This window comes from Enhydra lutris, unplaced genomic scaffold, assembly GCF_002288905.1.
Source record: "Enhydra lutris kenyoni isolate GAN:26980312 unplaced genomic scaffold, ASM228890v2 scaffoldscaffold96, whole genome shotgun sequence".
NCBI lineage: Eukaryota > Metazoa > Chordata > Mammalia > Carnivora > Mustelidae > Enhydra > Enhydra lutris.
Genome location: NW_019154180.1, coordinates 4,464,504 through 4,484,751, shown reverse-complemented (window position 1 = coordinate 4,484,751; position 20,248 = coordinate 4,464,504). Strand labels below are relative to the sequence as shown.

Below are 20,248 nucleotides of genomic sequence, written 5' to 3'. Positions count from 1 at the left end.
CTTTTTCCCTCTGCCTTGGATTTCCATCGTACATACTGTTTCATTGTGGTTTTGTATTATGTGTCGTTCTTGAATTTGTACGTGCATTAGGATGTGCATTCTAATGACTCATTCCCTGTTAGCGTGTACGGGTTTAAGCACGGTATGTGGACCCTGGATCGAAGGACCTGGAACGAATTGGTGGCAGTCAGCCCTGAGCAGTATGTGACTTAAGTTCAAGAAAGTGGTGCAAAGAAGTGGAAGAATTATTGTTCCAGAAAACCTCAATAAGCAACCTCGTGAGGGGGAGCCTGGGGAGGGGCACTGAACAGGCAAACAAGGAGAGCCGGGTGTCACACGCAGTGTATTTTTGTGGGTCCGTCCATTTTCCTCTCTGCGCCCCCGGCTCCACAGCTGGTAAACGAGGGCGACTGGAGCACCCGACCGCGACCCTCCCGAATCTAGCTCCCAGCGCGCCCCCGCAGAGGCCGCGGTCCCACGCGCACGCGGCGCCCCCGGCACTCGGCCGGAAGGAGCGGGGCGGGGCCTCTCGGCGGCGGGGCCCCGGCGGCCTGGGGGAGGGGAGCGCGGGAGCGATAGTCTCCAGGAAAAAGGCAAAGGCGGGCGCGAGGCTGCCTCCTGAGGCTCTCTCTGCTTGCAGTTCCTCCCGTTTGGCTGACTTGGGAGTCGCTACCTCCGGCACAGGTGGGTTCTGTTCCACCGATCGGGAAGGGGGTGTCTTTGGCGGCTGCGGTGGTTGGGTTTGCCCGGACACTCGCTGTAAGGCCTGGCGCGCGGGGCGCGGGGGACGGCTCCCACCCCGTCTGCTCGGCCCCAGGACGGTGGTACTTACCTTAACCCCGGTGGAGGAGAAGGCCGCTCGCGCCTTGCCGCAGGGCTGTCGTCACGGTTTCCATGCCAGGTGCGCGGCGAGAGCGGCCCGCGGGTGAGCGCAGGACCAGACGGGCCTAGCTCTCGGCCGGGGCGGCAGGCGCCGGAGCAAGCCTGCGGCGGGGCCGATGCCCAGCCTGCCTGGTTCCGAGCTCCACGGACCTCCCCGCCCGGGCTCCGGCACCGACTGGGAGCCTCCAGCTGGCGAAGGGTGCCTGACCTACTCGAGCTTACCGGCTTGGCGGTGGAGTGGAAGGTGGCACTCTGCAGTCTGCCGCGCTGACTTTCTCTCGTTCTAAGATCCACTAGTGTTCTCTGCCCGGATTTTACCCTTTGTCTGCCCCTCCCGAGCGACAGTGCCTAGCAAGAGTCGGGAGCGACCCGGCAGCGCACTGCGAAACTTAGTCGAGGAAGTGCTCTCCATGACTAAAGCCCCTCCGAAAACCCGTGTGAACAGTTTTAACAACTGACTGACCCGAAAGCTGGGAAAAAAGCGTTCATTACCGTGCCTTGGTTGAATGTCAGCTCCAACGACTGCTTGATGAATTCTTTACTATTAAAGATTTTAACCAGGTGATTAATGAAAACATTGTGTTGAATGAATACAGTACACTGTCCAGCAAAAAGTCTCATCATAAAAGACTTGTGTGATTTAACTATTAACAAGTGGCTGAAGGAAAAACGAGCTGTCATATGTAGGAACACTTGCATAATCCGTTCCCATATAGCATTCTTTTAGAGTTTCTTCTTAGCTGGCTTGTCTTCTCAGGAATCTCTATAGTAAAAACTACGGTTTATTTTACAGTAACTATAAAGACAAAGAATTATAAACACTGTGGACCAACATTTTGTCATTGCAGTTTCACCTCAAGGAACTGCTTAAAATGGTAATGACAACCCTATCTTCTGCAAAACACTGTCATCTTCACAGCCAGGAGAGGTCAATGTGTTTATTTGTCATCATACTTAAGTCATACTCTACCTGGTAACTAGTATGATGAAGGTAATCTTTCCTGGGTTGCTTTCAATCCAGAACTGATGGGGTGGGAAATGGCATCCTTTGCATGCCCCATCCCATTCTCATTTCTGGGAAATCTACACTGGGACAGAGCACTTCCTGGTTTGGGTATCTGTACCAGAAGCCAGAAGCTGTTCTGGATCTCTGCTTGTCGCCCCTGGGAGAAGCAGTAAAATACCCAGACTGACCCTTGGAGTCCGTAGTGCTGCTGGCAGTGGTACTTTTTGCCTGCGGGCATGAGGGTGGGGGCAGGGGCCATATCGACAGGCCTCTTTGGTGCGAAAAGTCTCTCTGGGGTGGAAGCCAAAGTGAGCAGAGATCCACCAGCTGGGTGCCACCGTGACCCTGTTAGGACGACACCAAACGGCCCCTGCACTCGTAGGGGCCGTACAGTCTGCCACTGCGCTCCCCTAAAGGACTCGCAGGATGACAGGCTCTTGGCCAAACCTGGCCTGCGTGACACTGCAGGTTCCAGGCAAGGGGTGCCTGATAAGGAGGTGGGGGTCCTTCTGGGCACGGGACCTGGTGATTTTCCAAACTGTTGACAAACTGAGAGGGAAACGGTGATAGACTTCTGCTGAGCCAACCTCGAGGGTGACTTTAGGACCGGCTGTTTGGCAGGCACCGATGAATGCTCTGTTTGGCCGCATTTCTACTCTATTCATTTATTCTCTCACTCCAAAGACAATCAATGAACGCTTGCCCTGTGCCAGCATGCTGATCCACTCACGGAGATTAGTGGCGAGGGAAGACAGTAAGTTTGGGAGGAGAACAGGGACTCCACTTTAAGCACGCTGACTCGGGGGCATCTTCTCTCTTCCTGATTCCCACTAGAGAGTCCATTCAAAATCTTGCCACTTCTGCTTCCCAAATATTGTTAAACCCGTCCGCTTCTCTTGGCCCCCACTGCCACTCCAGACTTTGAGCCAGCAACATGGTTTTCTATGCATCTACTTAAAAAGATTTTTTTATGTATCATCGAGGGGTAATTGATATACAGCATTACCTTCTTTTCAGGCGTACGACATACTGATTGGACAATTCTGTACTCAGTACTCACCAGGGTAAGTGGAGTCACCATCCGTCAACGCACAGTGTTATTACAATATTATGGACTCTGTTCCCTGTGCTGTACTTTTCATCTCCGTGGCTTACTTGTTTAGTGATTTTAAAGAATTTTTTTTTTCAAAGATCCAAACCATTGCTTGACCCTCGGCCCTCATGGGAAAACCACCACTCCTTATCAACACCACAGCAACAAGAACACTGCACAACAGCCCAGGGAGCTCTGTACGATCCCTAACAAGTTGTGGAAGAGATGAGCTTCCTTTTCTTTTCTCTACTGCCCAGAGGGTCTTTAAAATTTCTTGTATTGGGACAACCTGGATGCACCTAGAGGGTATGGTGTTAACTGAAACAAGTCAGACAGAGAAAAACAAGGACCATACAAATTCCACTTATATGTGGAATCTAAATTTAAAAAAAAGAATTTGAGTGGAAACAGATTCCACTTATATGTGGAATCTAAATTTAAAAAAAAAAAGACGAACACAAAAACAGACTATTAGGGGACACGTGGGTGGCTCAGTGGGTTAAAGCCTCTGCCTTTGGCTCAGGTCATGATCTCAGGGTCCTGGGATCAAGCCCCGCATTGGGCTCTCTGCTCAGCGGGGAGCCTGCTTCCCCCTCTCTCTCTGCCTGCCTCTCTGCCTACTTGTAATCTCTGTCAAATGAATAAACAAAATCTTAAAAAAAAACAGACTATTAAATGCTGGACAAACTGGTGGTCGCCAGAGGAGAAGTGGAGGGGTGGGGTATTGGCAAAATAGGAAGAAATTGTATTGAGGTATAATTTACATACCATAAAATTGACCCATTTTAAGTGTAAACTTCAAGGATTTTTAGTAGATTTATTCAGTGTCACAAACATCACTGTAACCCTGTTTTTGACATTTCCATCACCTCAATAACATGTCCATTGCCCATTTGCAGTTAATCCTTGTTACTGCCCCTAGCATTAGGCAATATAATCCTTTTGTGTGCATGTGAATTTGCCTATTCTCAGACATTTCATATAAATGGAATCATACACTCTCTGTGGTTTTTTGCAACTTGATTCTGAGCATGATGTTTTCAAGGTTCATTCATATTGTGGCATGAATCACTACATTACTTTTGATGGGTGGACAATGTGCTACTGTATGTATATACTACATTTTATGTATTCATTTATCAGTTTATATACATTTGGTTTATTCCCACCTTTTGGCAGTCATGAAGAAGGCTGCTCTGGGCATTGATGCACAAGTTTTGTACATGTTTTCAGTCGTCTTAGGTGGATACGTAGGAATGGACTTGCTCTCCATCTATACTGAAATTTGTTGTTCAGCGTAACCACCTTTATTAATGATCTGAGCTTGAGCCTCAGGATCCCTTGCTGTTTCACTTTGCACTTGTATGTTACGGACATGCTTCTTTCCTTATACCTCATGAACGAAGCTCTGCTAACTTCACATTTTCTTCTGCAGCCTTCTCACCTTCCTCAGCCTTTACAGAACTGAAGAGAGTTAAGGCCTTGCTCTGGGTTAGGCTTTGGCTGAAGGAAATGTTGTGGCTGGTTTGATCGTCTTTGAAGATGACTAAAACTTTCTCCATATCAGCAATAAGACTCTTTTGCTTTCTTATCATTTTTGTGTTCACTGGAGTGGCACTTGCAGGGTCCTCCAAGAACTGTTTATTTGCCTTTACTACTTGATATCTGACACAAGAGGCCCAACTTTCTACCTGTCTCAGCTTTCAACATGCCTCACTAAGCTCAGTCATTTTTGGCTCTTGATTTAAAGTGAGAGAAATGAAACTCTTCCTTTCACTTGAGTGCTCAGAAGCGATTGTAGGGTTATTCATAGGCCTGATTTCAGTATTATTGTGTCTCAGGGAATGGGGAGGCCCAAGGTGAGAGAGAGAGATGGGGGAATGCTTGGTCAGTGGAGCAGTCAGAACACACATTTATTAAATTCACTGTCTTCTGTAGGTACAGTTCATGGTGCGCCAAAACAGTTAACAGTAGTAACATCAAATATCATTGATCACAAATCATAACAAATATAATAATAATGAAAAAGTTTGAACTATTGTGAGTGACACAGAGACATGAAGTGAACAACTGCTGTTGGAAAAATAGCTTAATGCAGGGTTTGCCACAAACCTTCAATTTAAAAAAAAATGCAGTATCTGTGAAGCACAATCAAGAGAAATGGAATAAAATGCCTGTATTGGTGGGTTTGGTTGGCCAACATTTTGTTGGGGAATTTTGCATCTATATTCATTCGAGATGTTGCACTGTAGTGCACTTTCTTTCCTTAGGATGTATTTGTCTTGTTTGATGTAAGATACCAGTCTCATAGAATGAGTTGAGAAGAGTTTCTTGTGTTAATGTGTATTTTACACGTTTCTACTTATTATCTCTTCCTGATGAATTGACCCTTCTATCATTATGAAATGTCCTTTTTCTAAGCATAGCTACTTCAACTCTTTCATGGTTACCATTTGCGCTGTATACATCTTTTTCACCCTCTTATTCCTTCGACCTATTTATTTCTTCACATCTAAACGGGGTACAATGTGGAGGGCATATACTTGGATTCTGTTCTTTTATCAAGTCTCACAGTCATTGTCTTTTGATTGGACTGTTTGGTCTGTTTACATTTATCATAATTAAAATTACTGTAATTAAGTTAACTTACTGTGATTGAACTTTTGATGTTTTTTACAGTAATTTCTGGAATTATTTTTTATTAACTACCCTGGGAATTACAATATGTAATCAATGTAATATAATCTATTTTAAATTAATAATTTAATTCTAGTAACACAGGGAAGCTTTGCTCCTCCATTCTTTGTCCTATTAATATAATAGGATTTACATCTTAATAAATTGCAAGCCCAACAATATAGTTTTTATTTTTTTAATTTTTTTCTTTTTTTAATTATGTTAGTCACCATACAGTACATCATTAGTTTTTTTTTAAAGATTTTTATTTATTTATTTGAAAGAGATCACAAGTAGGCAGAGAGGCAGGCAGAGAGAGAGAGGAGGAAGCAGGGTCCCCGCTGAGCAGAGAGCCCGATGCGGGGCTCGATCCCAGGACCCTGGGATCATGGCCTGAGCCGAAGGCAGAGGCTTTAACCCACTGAGCCACCCAGGCACCCCACATCATTAGTTTTTGATGCAGTGTTCATGATTTGTTGTTTACATACGGCATCCAGTGCTCTATGCTATACGTTTCCTCCTTAATACCCACCACCAGGCTCACCCATTCCCCCTACACCCCACTTTCTCAGAGAAAACATAAAGAGGATCTTCATTTTTTAAGTTCACACTGACAATCTTTTTTTGTAATTGGTATATTAAGACCATTTATATATAAAGTGACTATTGATATTTTTAGATTTATATTTACCATTTTGTTAATATGTCCATATGTCACATTTCTTCGTTGTTTCTTTTTGCCCTCTTTTTCTGCCTTCTCCTTTTCTTTTAAGATTATTTATTTATGTATTTGACAGGCAGAGATCACAAGTAGGCATAGAGGCAAGCAGAGAGAGAGGGGGAAGCAGGCTCCCCACTGAGCAGAGAGCCTGATGCAGGGCTCGATCTCAGGACCCTGGGATCATGACCTGAGCTGAAGGCAGAGGCTTAACCCACTGAGCCACCCAGGTGCCCCTTTTCCGCCTTCTCTTGTTTTACGTGTACATTTTATGTGATTCCATTTTTATCTCCTTTCTCAAAATTTCAGTTACACTTTTTCAAGTTTTCTTTAGTGCTTGCCCAGAGTTTATGATATATGTATTTTTTACTAATCTGAGTCCACTTCCAAATAAGACTATTCTGCTTCACATGTGGTGCATAAACCTTATAACAGAATACTCCTAATTCTTTAATCTGCTATGATTTTCCTTCTAAGCATTAAATTTTTATATGCTGTAATTACCCATCACGTTGTTACTTTTATTACTTAAAACTATTGTTTTTTAGAACAATTAGGAATAAGAACACCTAAAATATTTTTACCTTTATTTATTCCTTTCCTGATGCCCTTTGCCTCTGAATGGAGACACAAGTTTCTGATACATATCACTTTCCTCTCCCTGAAAAACTTCTTTTAATATTTATTGCAGGACATAAACTGCTGGTGATTGAATTCTCTCAGTTTTTGTTTGTCTGAGAAAATTTTTCATTCTCCTACACTTTTTTTTTAAAGATTTTATTTATCTATTTGACAGAGATTAAAGTAGGCAGAGAGGCAGGCAGAGAGAGAGGGGGAAGCAGGCTCCCCGCTGAGCAGAGAGCCCAATGTGGGGCTCGATCCCAGGACCCCGAGACCACGACCTGAGCCAAAGGCAGAGGCTTAACCCACTGAGCCACCCAGGCGCCCCTCTCCTCCACTTTTTAAAATTTCTTTTTATTTTTTTGTAGTTTCAGAGGTAGAATTTAGTGATTCATCCATTGCATAGAACACCCAGTGCTCATTACATCAAGTGCCCTCCTTAATGCCCATCACCCAATTATCCCTCCCCCCGCAACCTCCCTTCCAGCAACCCTCAATTTGCTTCCTAGAGTTCAGTGTCTCTTAACGGTTAGCCTCCCTGTCAATTTTCATCTTATTGTATTTTTCCTTCCCTTTGCCTGTGTTCATTTGTTTTGTTTCTTAAACTCCACAAATGCGTAAAATCATATGGCATTTGTCTTTTTCCGACTGACTTATTTCGCTTAGCATAATACTCTCTACTTCATCCATGTCATTGCAAATGACAAGATTTCAATTTTTTGATGGCTGAGTAATATTCTATTATATACATAGATAGATAGATATATCTATAGATAGATAGATATATCTCACTTCTTTATCCCTTCAGCAGTCAATGGACATCTGGGCTTTTTCCGTGGTTTGGCTGTTGTGGATAATGCTGCTATAAACATTGGGGTGCATGTATCCGTTTGTATCCTTTGGGTAAATACCCAGTAGTGTAATTGCTGGGTCATGTGGGTAGCTCTATTTTCAACTTTTTCAGGAACCTCCATACTGTTTTCCAGAGTGGCTGCACCAGCTTGCATTCCCACCAAAAGTGTAAGAGGGTTACCCTTTCTCCACATCCTCTCCAACATTTGTTGTTTCCTGACTTGTTAATTTTAGCCATTCCGACTGGTGAGAGGTGGTACCTCATTGTGGTTTTGATTTGTGTTTCCCTGATGCCCTGGAATGTTGAGCACTTCTTCCTGTGTTTGTTGGCCATTTGGATGTCTTTGGAGAAATGTTTGTTCATGTCTTCTGCCCATTTTTTGACTGGATTTTTTTGGGGGGTGTGTTGAATTTGATAAGTTCTTTATAGATTTTGGATACTAGCCGTTTATCTAATACATCATTTGCAGATATATTCTCCCATTCTTTCAGTTGTCTTTTGGTTTTGTTGACTGTTTCCTTTTCTGTGCAGAAGCTTTTGATCTTGATGAAGTCCCAACAGTTCATTTTGCCCTTGCTTCCCTTGCCTTTTGCGATGTTCCTAGGAAGAAGTTGATGTGGCTGAGGTCGAAGAGGTTGCTGCCTGTGTTCTCCTCAAGGATTTTGATGGATTCCTGTCTCACATTGAGGTCTTTCATCCATTTTGTGTCTATTTTTGTGTGTGGTGTAAGGAAATGATCCAGTTTCATTCTTCTGCATGTGGCTGTCCAGTTTTCTCAACACCATTTGTTGAAGAGACTGTCTTTTTTCGAGTGGTTGTTCTTTCCCATTTTGACAAAGATTATTTGACCATAGAGTTGAGGGTCCATATCTGGGCTCTCTACTCTGTTCCACCAGTCTATGTGTCTGTTTTTGTGCCAGTACCATGCTGTCTTGGTGATCACAGCTTTGTAGTAAAGCTTGAAATCAGGCAACATGATGCCCCCGGTTTTGTTTTTCTTTTTAAACATTTCCTTAGCAATTCGGGTTCTCTTCTGGTTCCATACAAATTTTAGGATTGTTTGCTCCAGCTCTTTGAAAAATGCCGGTGGAATTTTGATCAGGATGGCATTGAAAGTACAGATTGCTCTGGCCATACAGACATTTTAACAATGTTTATTCCTCTGATCCATGAGCATGGAATGGTCTTCCATCTTTTTGTGTCTTCTTCAATTTCTTTAATGAGTGTTCTGTAGTTCCTTGAGTACAGATCCTTTACCTCTTTAGTTGGGTTTATTCCCAGGTATCTGATGGTTCTTGGTGCTATAGTAAATGGAATTGATTCTCTAATTTTCCTTTCTGTATTTTCATTGTTAGTGTATAAGAAAGCAACTGATTTCTGTACATTGATTTTGTATTCTGCCACATTACTGAATTGCTGTATGAGTTCTAGTAGTTTGGGGGGTGGAGTCTTGGCTTTTCCATATAAAATATCATGTCATCTGTGAAGAGAGAGAGTTTGACTTCGTTGCGAATTTGAATACCTTTTATTTCCTTTTGTTGTCTGATTGCTGTTGCTAGGAATTATAGTACTGTGTTGAACAAGAGTGGCGAGAGTGGGCATCCTTGTCGTGTTCCTGATCTCAAAGGGAAGGCTGTCAGCTTTTCCCCATTGAGGATGATATTTGCTGTGGGTTTTTCATAGATAGATTTTATAAAGTTGAGGGATGTACCCTCTATCCCTATACTTTGAAGCATTTTAATCAGGAACGGATGCTGGATCTTGTCAAATGCTTTTTCTGCGTCAACTGAGAGGACCATGTGGTTCTTCTCTTTTCTCTTATTGATTTGTTCTGTCACATTGATTGATTTGCGAATGTTGAACCACACTTGTAACCCAGGGATAAATCCCACCTGGTCATGGTGGATAATCTTTTTAATGTACTGTTGGATCCTATTAGCGAGGATCTTGTTGAGAATCTTAGCATCTATATTCATCAGGGATATTGGTCTGAAATTCTCCTTTTTGGTGGGGTCTTTGCCTGGTTTGGGGATCAAGGTAATGCTACCAGAAAACTATTTGTTATAAATGAGATGGGCTCAAGAATAGGAAGATGCATAAATTCAAGCCTTAGTGAATATGTAAGACTCAGGAAATATTATTCCCATGATGCCTCACTAAAGAATTTAATGAAAATAAAAAAGCTTCAGATAACCAAGAAATCATAGGAGACATTTGGCGTACATTTGATGGTGATCTGTAACTATATTTACCTGTAAAGCTAAGAATAAATGATGGTGATGAAATAACAGAAGAGAGGCAAATATTTTATACTCTGAAATGTAGATATTACATAAGCAACAAAAGTGGGTGTAGAAAGAAGATAACATCATAGATATTAACTAGGAGTAAGAAGATAGAAGTTTAGGGCGCCTGGGTGGCTCAGTTGGTTGTGTCAGCCTTCAGCTCAGATTATGATCCCAGGGTTCTGGGATCAAGTCATACATTGGGCTCCCTGCTCAGTAGGTAGTGCTTCTCCCTCTCTCTGTGCCCCTCCGCCCAACTCATGTGCTCGCTTGCTCTCTGTCTCAAATAAATAAATAAATTTTTTTAAAAAAAGAAAATACAGGTTTAAATTAGAGGCTGGGTCAGAAGGAAGGAGAGGCAAAAAGAGAATACTAGCAAATTTCATTATGGCTCATAAAGGACAGCAATAGCAAGTTACCTTTAAAAGGAGGATAAAAGTATATCTGATACAGTCCCAGCTTAGAATCTTTGCACTGACCTACTTTACACCAGGTATCTTCACGACTAACTCCCTCATTGGTCAAAAGTCATCTTTCTCAAAGAGATTTACCCTTACCAGTATATTTAAAACTCCTACTACCTCCAGCATACCCCTTTTTCCTGCTGGATTTTTTTTAATAGCTCCTATCATCTTATAATATATTATGTAATTTACTTATGTATTATTTTTATCTTTAATCATATGCCTCCTCTCACTAGAAGATATACTCCATGAAAGCAGGATTTTTTGTCTCTTTTGTTCACTTATATATCCCAAGTACCTAAAATACTGCCTGGCAGAAAGTTGGCACCCAATAAAGATTTTTTAAATGAGTTGATTAACTAATTAGTTAAGGGTGTCGGGGAAGTTTTCTCCAGTGATTTGATTTTTAATCTTAGACCTGAAGAATGAGTAGAAAGAATAAGAGGAAAAACATGGTAGGCAGAGGAAACAACACATGTAAAGATCCTGAGGTCCTGGGGCAAGATGGAGCCAATTATGTAAAGCCTTTGTAAAGAGATGACTCAGTCCTTTTGCCTGCCCTCAAGGGGCTCTCAGCAAATAGGGAGAAAAAAATGACTAAACAGGTGATTATTACACATGTTGTAAATGCACGAATAAGGGTATGCACAAAGAATGGTGAAAACATTGACTAGGCAGCTATTAACTTTTCTGAGGGCATTCAGGAAGATATTACAAAAAAAGGTGACATTCGAGCTAGGTCTCAGGCCAGAGAGTGACATGATGAAAGAGTTTTAAGAAGATTAATCTGGCAATAGTATGGAAAATAGATTGGAATATGGATGGACTAGAGGCAAGGAAACCATCTAGTCTATGGCAGTAGTCCAGGTATGAGGTGATGAAGGCATCTATAGGAATGGAAAAAGAAGGACAAATCTGAGACACATTTGGAAGGAAAAATTGATGGGAGCTAAATGGATTCTTGGCTTTAAGCCTTTCAGGAGGTAATGCTTCTTCCTTAGTAATAACCATGAAAAGATTCAAATTGACCTATTATGTAATTGCCTTCCCTGACTAGAATTTCTAGCTATGGCTATTCTCCAAAAGTTTCTGTTATTGTGATTGATACTTGTTGGACCTTAATTTACATTAAGATGATTTTAGACTCTAAAGGTTGGGAAGCTCTCAAAAACACAATTTTGACTATGAAACAGCAAATTATTCTGTTAAAGGAGAAATGAGGGAAACCATGGGACTACATAGGAAGTTTTACAATGAGCTCATAGTTCCTATTTTAAAAGAATACTAATACAAAAGATGGAAAAGAAGGAGGAATATAACAGGTGACATGTGCCTAAAGGATTAGTATTTGCAAGCATAAGGCCCAAAATTACCTCAGGCTTATAGAAACACATATTTGCAAAGACAACAAGAACAACATTCTGCCTATGTTCTCAGAAAGAAAAAGTATATGTGTCCTGACGTAGGTAAGCTATAACTCAGATGATATCATTAGACTACTCTTCAATGATCAAAAGAATTAAGGAGAATAAGAGAAGTGCTTTATGACTGGATTTATGTAAAACTTCTAAGGGAGAATTTTCAGTCTACTAATCCATAAACTAAATATCTCCGGGCTTAGATCCTAGAACAGATTTCAAGAAAGTGTGTACTTAGATAATTACAAAGTGTTATCAGCAAAGACATTCCACAAAAATGTAATTTTATTTTTAAAAATGTTATTAGAGGTAATTTATGGAAATATGGCAGACATAATGTACATTCAAGGAATGAATGAAATTTCATCAAGACTTTAACAAACCTTTTTTTTATTAATATATAATGTATTATTTGCCCCAGGGGTGCAGGTCTGTGAATCATCAGTCTTACACACTTCACAGCACTCACCTTAGCACATACCCTCCCCAATGTCCATAACCCAACCACCCTCTCCCTCCCCCTCACCCCCCAGCAACTCTCAGTTTGTTTCCTGAGATTAAGAGTCTCTTATGGTTTGTCTCCCTCCCGATCCCATCTTGTTTCATTTTTTCCTCCCCTACCCCCCAAACCGCCCACATTGCCTCTCTAATTCTTCATATCAGGGAGATCATATGATAACTGTCTTTCTCTGATTGACTTATTTCGCTAAGCGTAATACCCTCTAGTCCCATCCACGTCATTGCAAATGGCAAGAGTTTGGGGTTTTTTGTGGCTATTTAAAAAAAAATATATTGATTGATTTGACAGAGAGAGCGCACAAGTAGGCAGAGAGGCGGGCAGAGAGAGAGGGGGAAGCAGGCTTCCCACTGAGCAGAGAGCCCGATGTGGGGCTCGATCCCAGGACCCTGGGATCATGACCTGAGCCAAAGGCAGAGGCTTAACCCACTGAGCCGCTCAGGCGCCCCGAGTTCGGGGTTTTTGATGGCTGCATGGTATTCCATTGTATATATGAACCGCATCTTCTTTATCCATTCATCTGTTGATGGACATCTTTCCATAGGTTCTTTCCATAGTTTGGCTATTGTGGACATTGCTGCTATAAACATTCAGGTGCACATGCCCCTTCAGATCACTACATTTGTATCTTTAGGGTAAATACCCAGTAGTGCGATTGCTGGGTCATAGGGTAGCTCTATTTTCAACTGTCTGAGGAACCTCCATGCTGTTTTCCAGAGTGGCTGCACCAGCTTGCATTCCCGCCAACAGCATAGGGGGTTCCCCTTTCTCCGCATCCTCACCAGCATCTGTCATTTCCTGACTGGTTAATTTTAGCCATTCTGACAGGTGTGAGGTGGTATCTCATTGTGGTTTTGATTTGTATTTCCCTGATGCCCAGTGATGTGGAGTCTTTTTTCAAGTGTGTGTTGGCCATTTGTGTGTCTCGTTTGGGTAAGTGTCTGTTCCCGTCTTCTGCCCATTTCTTGCCTTCCTTTCTTGCTAAGAATCCACACATTTAGCTTCTTTCACATTGTTGGCCGGATTCAGTTCCACATGGCTGTGGGACTGAGGCTGCTGTTTCCTTCTTGCACATCATCTGGTCGTCACTCTCATCTTCTTGAGACTGCGTGCATTACTTGTCTTGTAGTCCCCTCCACTTTCAAAGCCAATGGAGAATCTCCTTCACAGCAAATCCCTCTCTGGCATCAAATCTCTTTCACCAGAAAGGGCCTGTCCATTTCAAGGGATTGCTGGTGTAGGTCAGCCTAGCTAAGGATCTTTCTTAAAGTCCTCTGTGTCATATACATTGCCTAATCACTCAAGTGAAATCCCATCATATTCATACTCTAGGGGAAGGGATTATAATTTGGCAAGGGTCACCAGATGTCATTTTAGAATTATGCTTATCATAATCATCAAGTCATAGATTCAAAGCATCCTGTAATTCAAAGAATAATAACACAAAGAATACCTAATCTAGCTGTATCTTGTAAAAACTGCTAAAAAAATAAAAAGAAGAAAACAGAAAAGCAGTTGGAGAAAAAAGATGTATTACTTTGCAAGGAGCAGCAATTAGATTGGCATTGATTTCCCAACAAAAACAACATGAACATACTAGAATGATATTTTCAAAATGCTGGACGGGGTAACTGCCAATCTAAATATCTATATCCAGTGAAAATATCTTTGAAAAACAAACACAGTCTGTGTGAGAGAGACTGTGGACTCTGAGAAACAAACTGAGGGTTTTGGAAGAGGGGTGGGAAGTTGGGTGAGCCTGGTGGTGGGTATTAAGGAGGGCACGGATTGCATGGAGCAGTGGGTGTGGTGATAAACAATGAATTTTGGAACACCAGGAAAAAAAAGGTAACGTGGTGTTTTTACATGGTCCAAAACTTAGGGAATCTGCCACTAAACTCCAAAGGACATATTAATGATCTTCAAGCAGGAGCAAAATGATCCCAAAAAAAAGGTTGGAGCTATATGATGGAAAGCAGTACAATGGTAAGGTTAAATATGTGGGTAGATCTGAATGTCCATTGATTATATAAAACAAAGATAATAATGTCATGTTGTGTGGGATATGTGTATGTTAATTAAAATACACAACAGACTATAGTTGTGGAAAGAGCAGAAATGGAGCCAATATAAATTTTTTAATTTTCATTATAATTTAATAAATCAGAGATACATGTTGTAAGCTGTAGAATAAGTCCTTTTTAAAAGCCAGTAGAAGAATGTATAATTAACAACTAAACAAAGGAGGAAATGATAATACAAATTACATAATCAGTGCATAACAAAGCAAGATGGGAAAGGTAACAAAACAGGCAAGATAAACGGAAAGAAAACATTGATATAAGAGAGTTAAACTCAAATATATCAATAATTATGTTAAGGGCTTCCTGGGTGGCTCAGTCAGTGAAGCACCTGTGTTTGGTTAGTTAAGTCTTGGGTCCTGGGATCCATCCTGGCATTGGGCTCCCTGCTCAGTGGGGTTAGGGTTAGAGCTTTTGCTTCTCCCTGTGCCAGCTGCTCTCTCTGCTTGTTCACCCTGTCTCTGTCAAATAAATTAATAAAGTCCTTTTAAAAAAAAAAAGCTGTTTGAAACAAAGTGCATGAAGTATGTTATACAGTTTAAGGGTTAGGGTTCATTCATTCTGAATCCACATTGCCAGGTGCCCTTCCTCAGCTGTCAGCTGTGACTCCTGACTTAGCTGTTATCGTCATTTCCTCATTTTTCTTTAGAATTTTAGCACCTAGAGGTGCCTCTGTGGCTACGTTGTTGAAGCATCTGCCTTCAGCTCATGCCATGTTCCTGCGGTCTTGGGATCAAGTCTCTCTTTAGGCTCCCTGCTCAGGGGACCCTCTTCTCCTTCTCCTGGCTCATGCTGTCTGTTGCTGTGTCTGTTTTTCTCTCTCAAATAAATAATTAAAACCTTAAAAAATAATGATTCTGTTCAATGTAAATGAACTGAACAGATTAATGAAATGACAACGATTATTAAACCGTTTAAAAAAAGAAAATATACTCTTCTTTAATGAAACAAGATGGGATTGGGAGGGAGAGAAACCATAAGTGACTCTTAATCACACAAAACAAACTGAGGGTTGCTGGGGGGAAGGGGTTTGGGAGAGGAGGGTGGGGTTATGGACGTTGGGGAGGGTATGTGCTAAGGTGAGTGCTGTGAAGTGTGTAAACCTAGCGATTCACAGACCTGTACCCCTGGGGCCAAAAATACATTATATGTTTATTAAAATAAATAAATAAATTTATTTATTTTAAAAAAAAATAAAAAAGAAAGAAAATATAACCGTGCTATTTATAAAAAAAAAAAAACGGAAGTTACATGTAAAAATATAGGAAGATCGAAAGTAAAAGGGTGTAAGAAGTATACTATGCGAACGGTATCCAAGAATCAACAGAAGTAGATACAGTAATGACGGGGAAAAAGGGGGTACCGCTACCCATTCCCCTTTCCGGGGTCTTTCCTGCGCCACCTGGCACTGTGTAGCGTGCTTGTCAAGAGACGAAATGATGACAGTCCAGTAATTTGGAACAAAGGGAGGCCCGAAGGGGCTGCACCCCATAGCACTAGCAAGAAGGGCAGGCGCCAGGAAGAAGGTCCGGTCCGGAGGGCGGGGGGCTCTCGGCTGTATTATCGTGGAAAGTAAAGTATGCGGAGGGAAAAATAGCTCCAGAGCGTGATCACGTGAGGGGCAGTCGGGAGCTGTGTACGTGACTGATACTGTGGACCCTAGTGGGCCATTAACCAGAGGGTGACAGGGCACGGGAGAACTGGCCTCAGCAGGCCTAGCTCTCGTACTGGCCCCCGGTTGTCACTGTTTGCAGCACGGGATATGCCTAAATTCAAAGATCGAACCACTGTGGAAATCTCAGGCTAAAGTGTAGGAATCTTTACTAGACAGAGGTGTGTTGTGTAATACCCATTTTGTGGACACAGAAAACTAGATGATATCCTGGGCCATAAAGCAAGTCCCAGAAACCTTAAACAATTACAGCTACACTGGTTTTTTGTTTGTTTTTCTTTGGCCGCAGTGAAATGAAGTTAGAAAATAGTAATGAGGAAACTGGAAAATCTCCCTAAAATGTGTAGTACACTTTTAAATGACCTACAGGTCACACTATAAAAATCACAATGTAAATTAGAAAATATTTTAAAACTGACTGAAGAATAGCAATATTACATATCAAAATTCATGGCCAGAAGAATTTTTATGGCAGTCAAAAAGTGAGAATAGGCTGTATGAACCTGTGACGATGGCTGTTTGTCCAAAGCCATAGAATGTAGACTGAACCATAATGTAAACTGTGGTCGTTGGGTGACAAAGATGTGTCAGCACAGGTTCATCAGTTGTGACAAATGTAACAAATGTGGTAAGGCATGCTGTTAGGGTTACGGTTGGGAGAAAGGGATTATATGAGAAATCTCTTATCTCACCCTCAATTTTGCTGTGAAAAAGACTTCTCTGAAGAAATAAAATCTTAATTAAAGAAATGTTTAGTGGGCAAAAGAGCTGAACAGATACTTGGCCAAAGAAAAGATACAGATGGTAATTAAGACTATGAAAAGATGTACAACATAATATATAACTAGGGAAATGCAAATTAAAATACTGAAGTATCATGCACAACTATTAGAATGCCTAAATTTTAAAAAACTGACTATACCAATGTAGAGCAAGGATGCACAGAACAGGACTTCTGGTTCATCGCTGATGGAATACAGAATCGTCCAGCTACTGTGGATGACAGTTTCAGACTTTCTTATAAAGTTACATATAGATTTAGCGTGTGACCCATCAGTTATGCTCTTAAATATGTATACCCATGTGATCTGAAATCTACTAAATGGAAAAATGTATTCTTTTAAAAGATTTTATTTATTTATTTGACAGAGAGGGAGATCACAAGCAGGCAGAGAGGCAGGCAGAGAGAGAGAGAGGAGGGAGCAAGCTCAGCACTGACCAGAGAGCCCGATGTGGGGCTTGATCCCAGGATCCCGGGATCATGACCTGAGCCAAAAGCAGAGGCTTAACCCGCTGAGCCACGCAGGTGCCCCAAAAAATGTATTTTTGTATGTGCATATGGAAGGTTGGAGATTTCAACTGTGTGTGATCTGGAAGTTGGTCCTCCAAACTGTTTATTGTTGATGAGCTTTCTTGAAAGAATGGGAATGACAAATATAGAGGAAAGGAGGCTTTCACTTTTCATGTTATATATTTCTGTGTTGACTTTATTTTTCTTTCCTTTTTTTCTTTATACACATGAACAAATACTATTTTGTAAATGAATACAAAACAATGAAACACTTCTACAAATAACAAACATTATGTGGAGTCTGCGCAGTTTTACCAAGCATAGTTAACTGCTTTCTTCTTTGCACTCTGTGTTTGAAAATATCATAAGTAGTGATAGCTTCTTAAGTGGTGGCTGGGATTGCAGAATTATTTACGTTTGTTTTCTTAAGAAAGGTACTTTCTTAAGAAAGTACCTGTTATACACATGCTCAGTAATATTTGTTGGGTGAAATAATGAAGGAATGAATAAATATACTTGCTTCAGATTGCTTTTTGTGGGGAGTAATCCAACGTAAGGGAGAAGAGTGAGAAGAGTATTTGATTAAGAATTGAGCTTTAGGGGCACCTGGGTGGCTCAGTGGGTTAAGCCTCTGCCTTTGGCTCAGGTCATGATCCCAGGGTCCTGGGATAGAGCCCCACGTCGGGCTCTCTGCTCAGCGGGGAGCCTGCTTCCTCCTCTCTCTCTGCCTGCCTCTTTACCTACTTGTGATTTCTGTCTGTCAAATAAATAAATAAAATCTTTAAAAAAAAAAAAAAGAATTGAGCTTTAGACCAGGGGTTGGAAAGATTATACTTTAAAGGACCAAATTGCAAATATTGTAGACTTTGCAGGCCACATATGGTCTTGGCTTCATATTCCTTTTTGGTTTTGTTTACAACCCTTTAAAAATATAAAATCTGTTCTTAGCTTGTGGACTATATAAAAAGTGGCATGGGCCATAATTTTCCAGCCTCTGTCTTAGATGATAACTGTACGTAGGAAGTTTGGAAACAGGACACAATAGAACACATATATGTAACCCAGATATCAGCAGAGCCCACTTATGCTCTGCTCCTTTCTTGTACCCATAAAATTTCAATAAATTTGACTTTAGCTCTGTTATTTGGAACCCTCCCCAGGTCATCAGCATACTCTGTCACATCTCTAGCTATGGCCTTTGTGTTTATGATTGGTATCATCCCACATCAACATGAAATTCAGTCATTTCATCAGCTTACACACATACACACACGCACACACACTCGTACATATGCACTGAAAATAAGCCTTTTATGGGTTTAGTGACCTTACAGGGTTATTCACATCAAGCATCATACAGCTTCTATACAGTTGCATGCCTTTCTCTGTCTTTTCCCACAGGACAAATTAATTATTTTAAAGGTATTATGCAAATGAAGTTTTTAAATTAATTTTCCTGAAGCCATAACACTGAGGGAGTCACCAACTCTAAGCAGGTTTATCAAGGTACTTTTACCAACAGATATATTTTATCCCTAGCATTAAGTATTATAATAATTAGAATAATAGCAGCTGACATATATAGGACTTACTATAGGACAGACACAGTTTAAGTACTTTAGTCTTCATACTAAACCCATGAAATAAGTATTATTATTATTATTCTCATTTTACAAAACAGGAAACCAGAGTCACTGAGAATTTAAGTGACTTGTTCACAATCCCACTTCGTCAGTGGAAAAAGGTTTCAAGAAGTCATATGAGGGTGTCACAAGTGGAAAGGCCCAGAAGGATGAGTTCTGAAAAGCAATTCTTATATGTGGTTGGAAGGTTAAAATTAGTGAATTTTGAAAGAACCACCAGCTAAATAGTATGATAGAAGCAAGATTATAAGGCATAAATAAAAGTAGCTGGTGAGAAAATGGAAGTAATGGTTATAGACAACTTATGCTCAACTTTTCAGAATATTTCTTTTGTTTAATCCTCTGTAGTTGAGGTAATTTAATTATATTCTTTTATATAGTTACATCTGTAGTGTTATTCCTGCAACCTCATAAAAGTTCTTAAATGTTACTAACTCTCTCTCCTTATTGTCAAATTTTCTAGGATGTGGTGCCACAGGTTGTCCCACCTACAAAGGAGTCTCCAGAACCTGCTGAGGAGAGGAGTCACATGTTGGGCCTTCCAACAGCCCAGCTTCAAAAGCTTATTTCCATTAGCCATCCATTGGCACCATACAGCCTCTGAGTCTCTAAATTGTGCTTGGCAGCAACATGAAGATCATTTTGGTAAGATATGTGGAGATAGATACTTTATTTTTTTAACTTTGTTTTAATTTAAGTTAACAGATAGTGTAGTATTAGATTCTGGTGGACAGTATAGTGATTCAGCAGTTCCATGCAACACCTGGTGCTCGTCACAAGTGCGCTGTTTAATCCCCGTCCCCTATTTCCCCCATCCCCCCAGCACCTCCCCTCTGGTGACCATCAGTGTCTTCTCTATAGTTAAGAGTCTATTTCTTGGTTTGCCTCTCTGTTTTTCTCGCCGTTTGCTCATTTGTTTTGTTCCTTAAATTCCACATATGACTGAAATCATAAGGTATTTGTCTTTCTCTGACTTACTTCGCTTAGCATAATACTCTATAGCTCCATCCATGTCATTGCAAATAGCA

The 20,248-nt window shown here is 41.1% G+C and overlaps 1 protein-coding gene across 1 annotated transcript in view; it reads left to right on the top strand.

Annotated features, from left to right (window-relative positions):
• Positions 1-538: 538 nt before the first annotated feature.
• The window catches only part of LOC111139188 (trimethyllysine hydroxylase, epsilon), a 91,019-nt gene continuing 71,309 nt past the window's right edge, over positions 539-20,248 (top strand). The window contains exons 1-2 of the mRNA XM_022491379.1: positions 539-684; positions 19,684-19,865. Coding sequence (XP_022347087.1) covers positions 19,685-19,865 — 181 coding nt within the window. The 5' untranslated portion in view covers positions 539-684; position 19,684. The remainder of the gene's footprint in view (positions 685-19,683; positions 19,866-20,248) is intronic.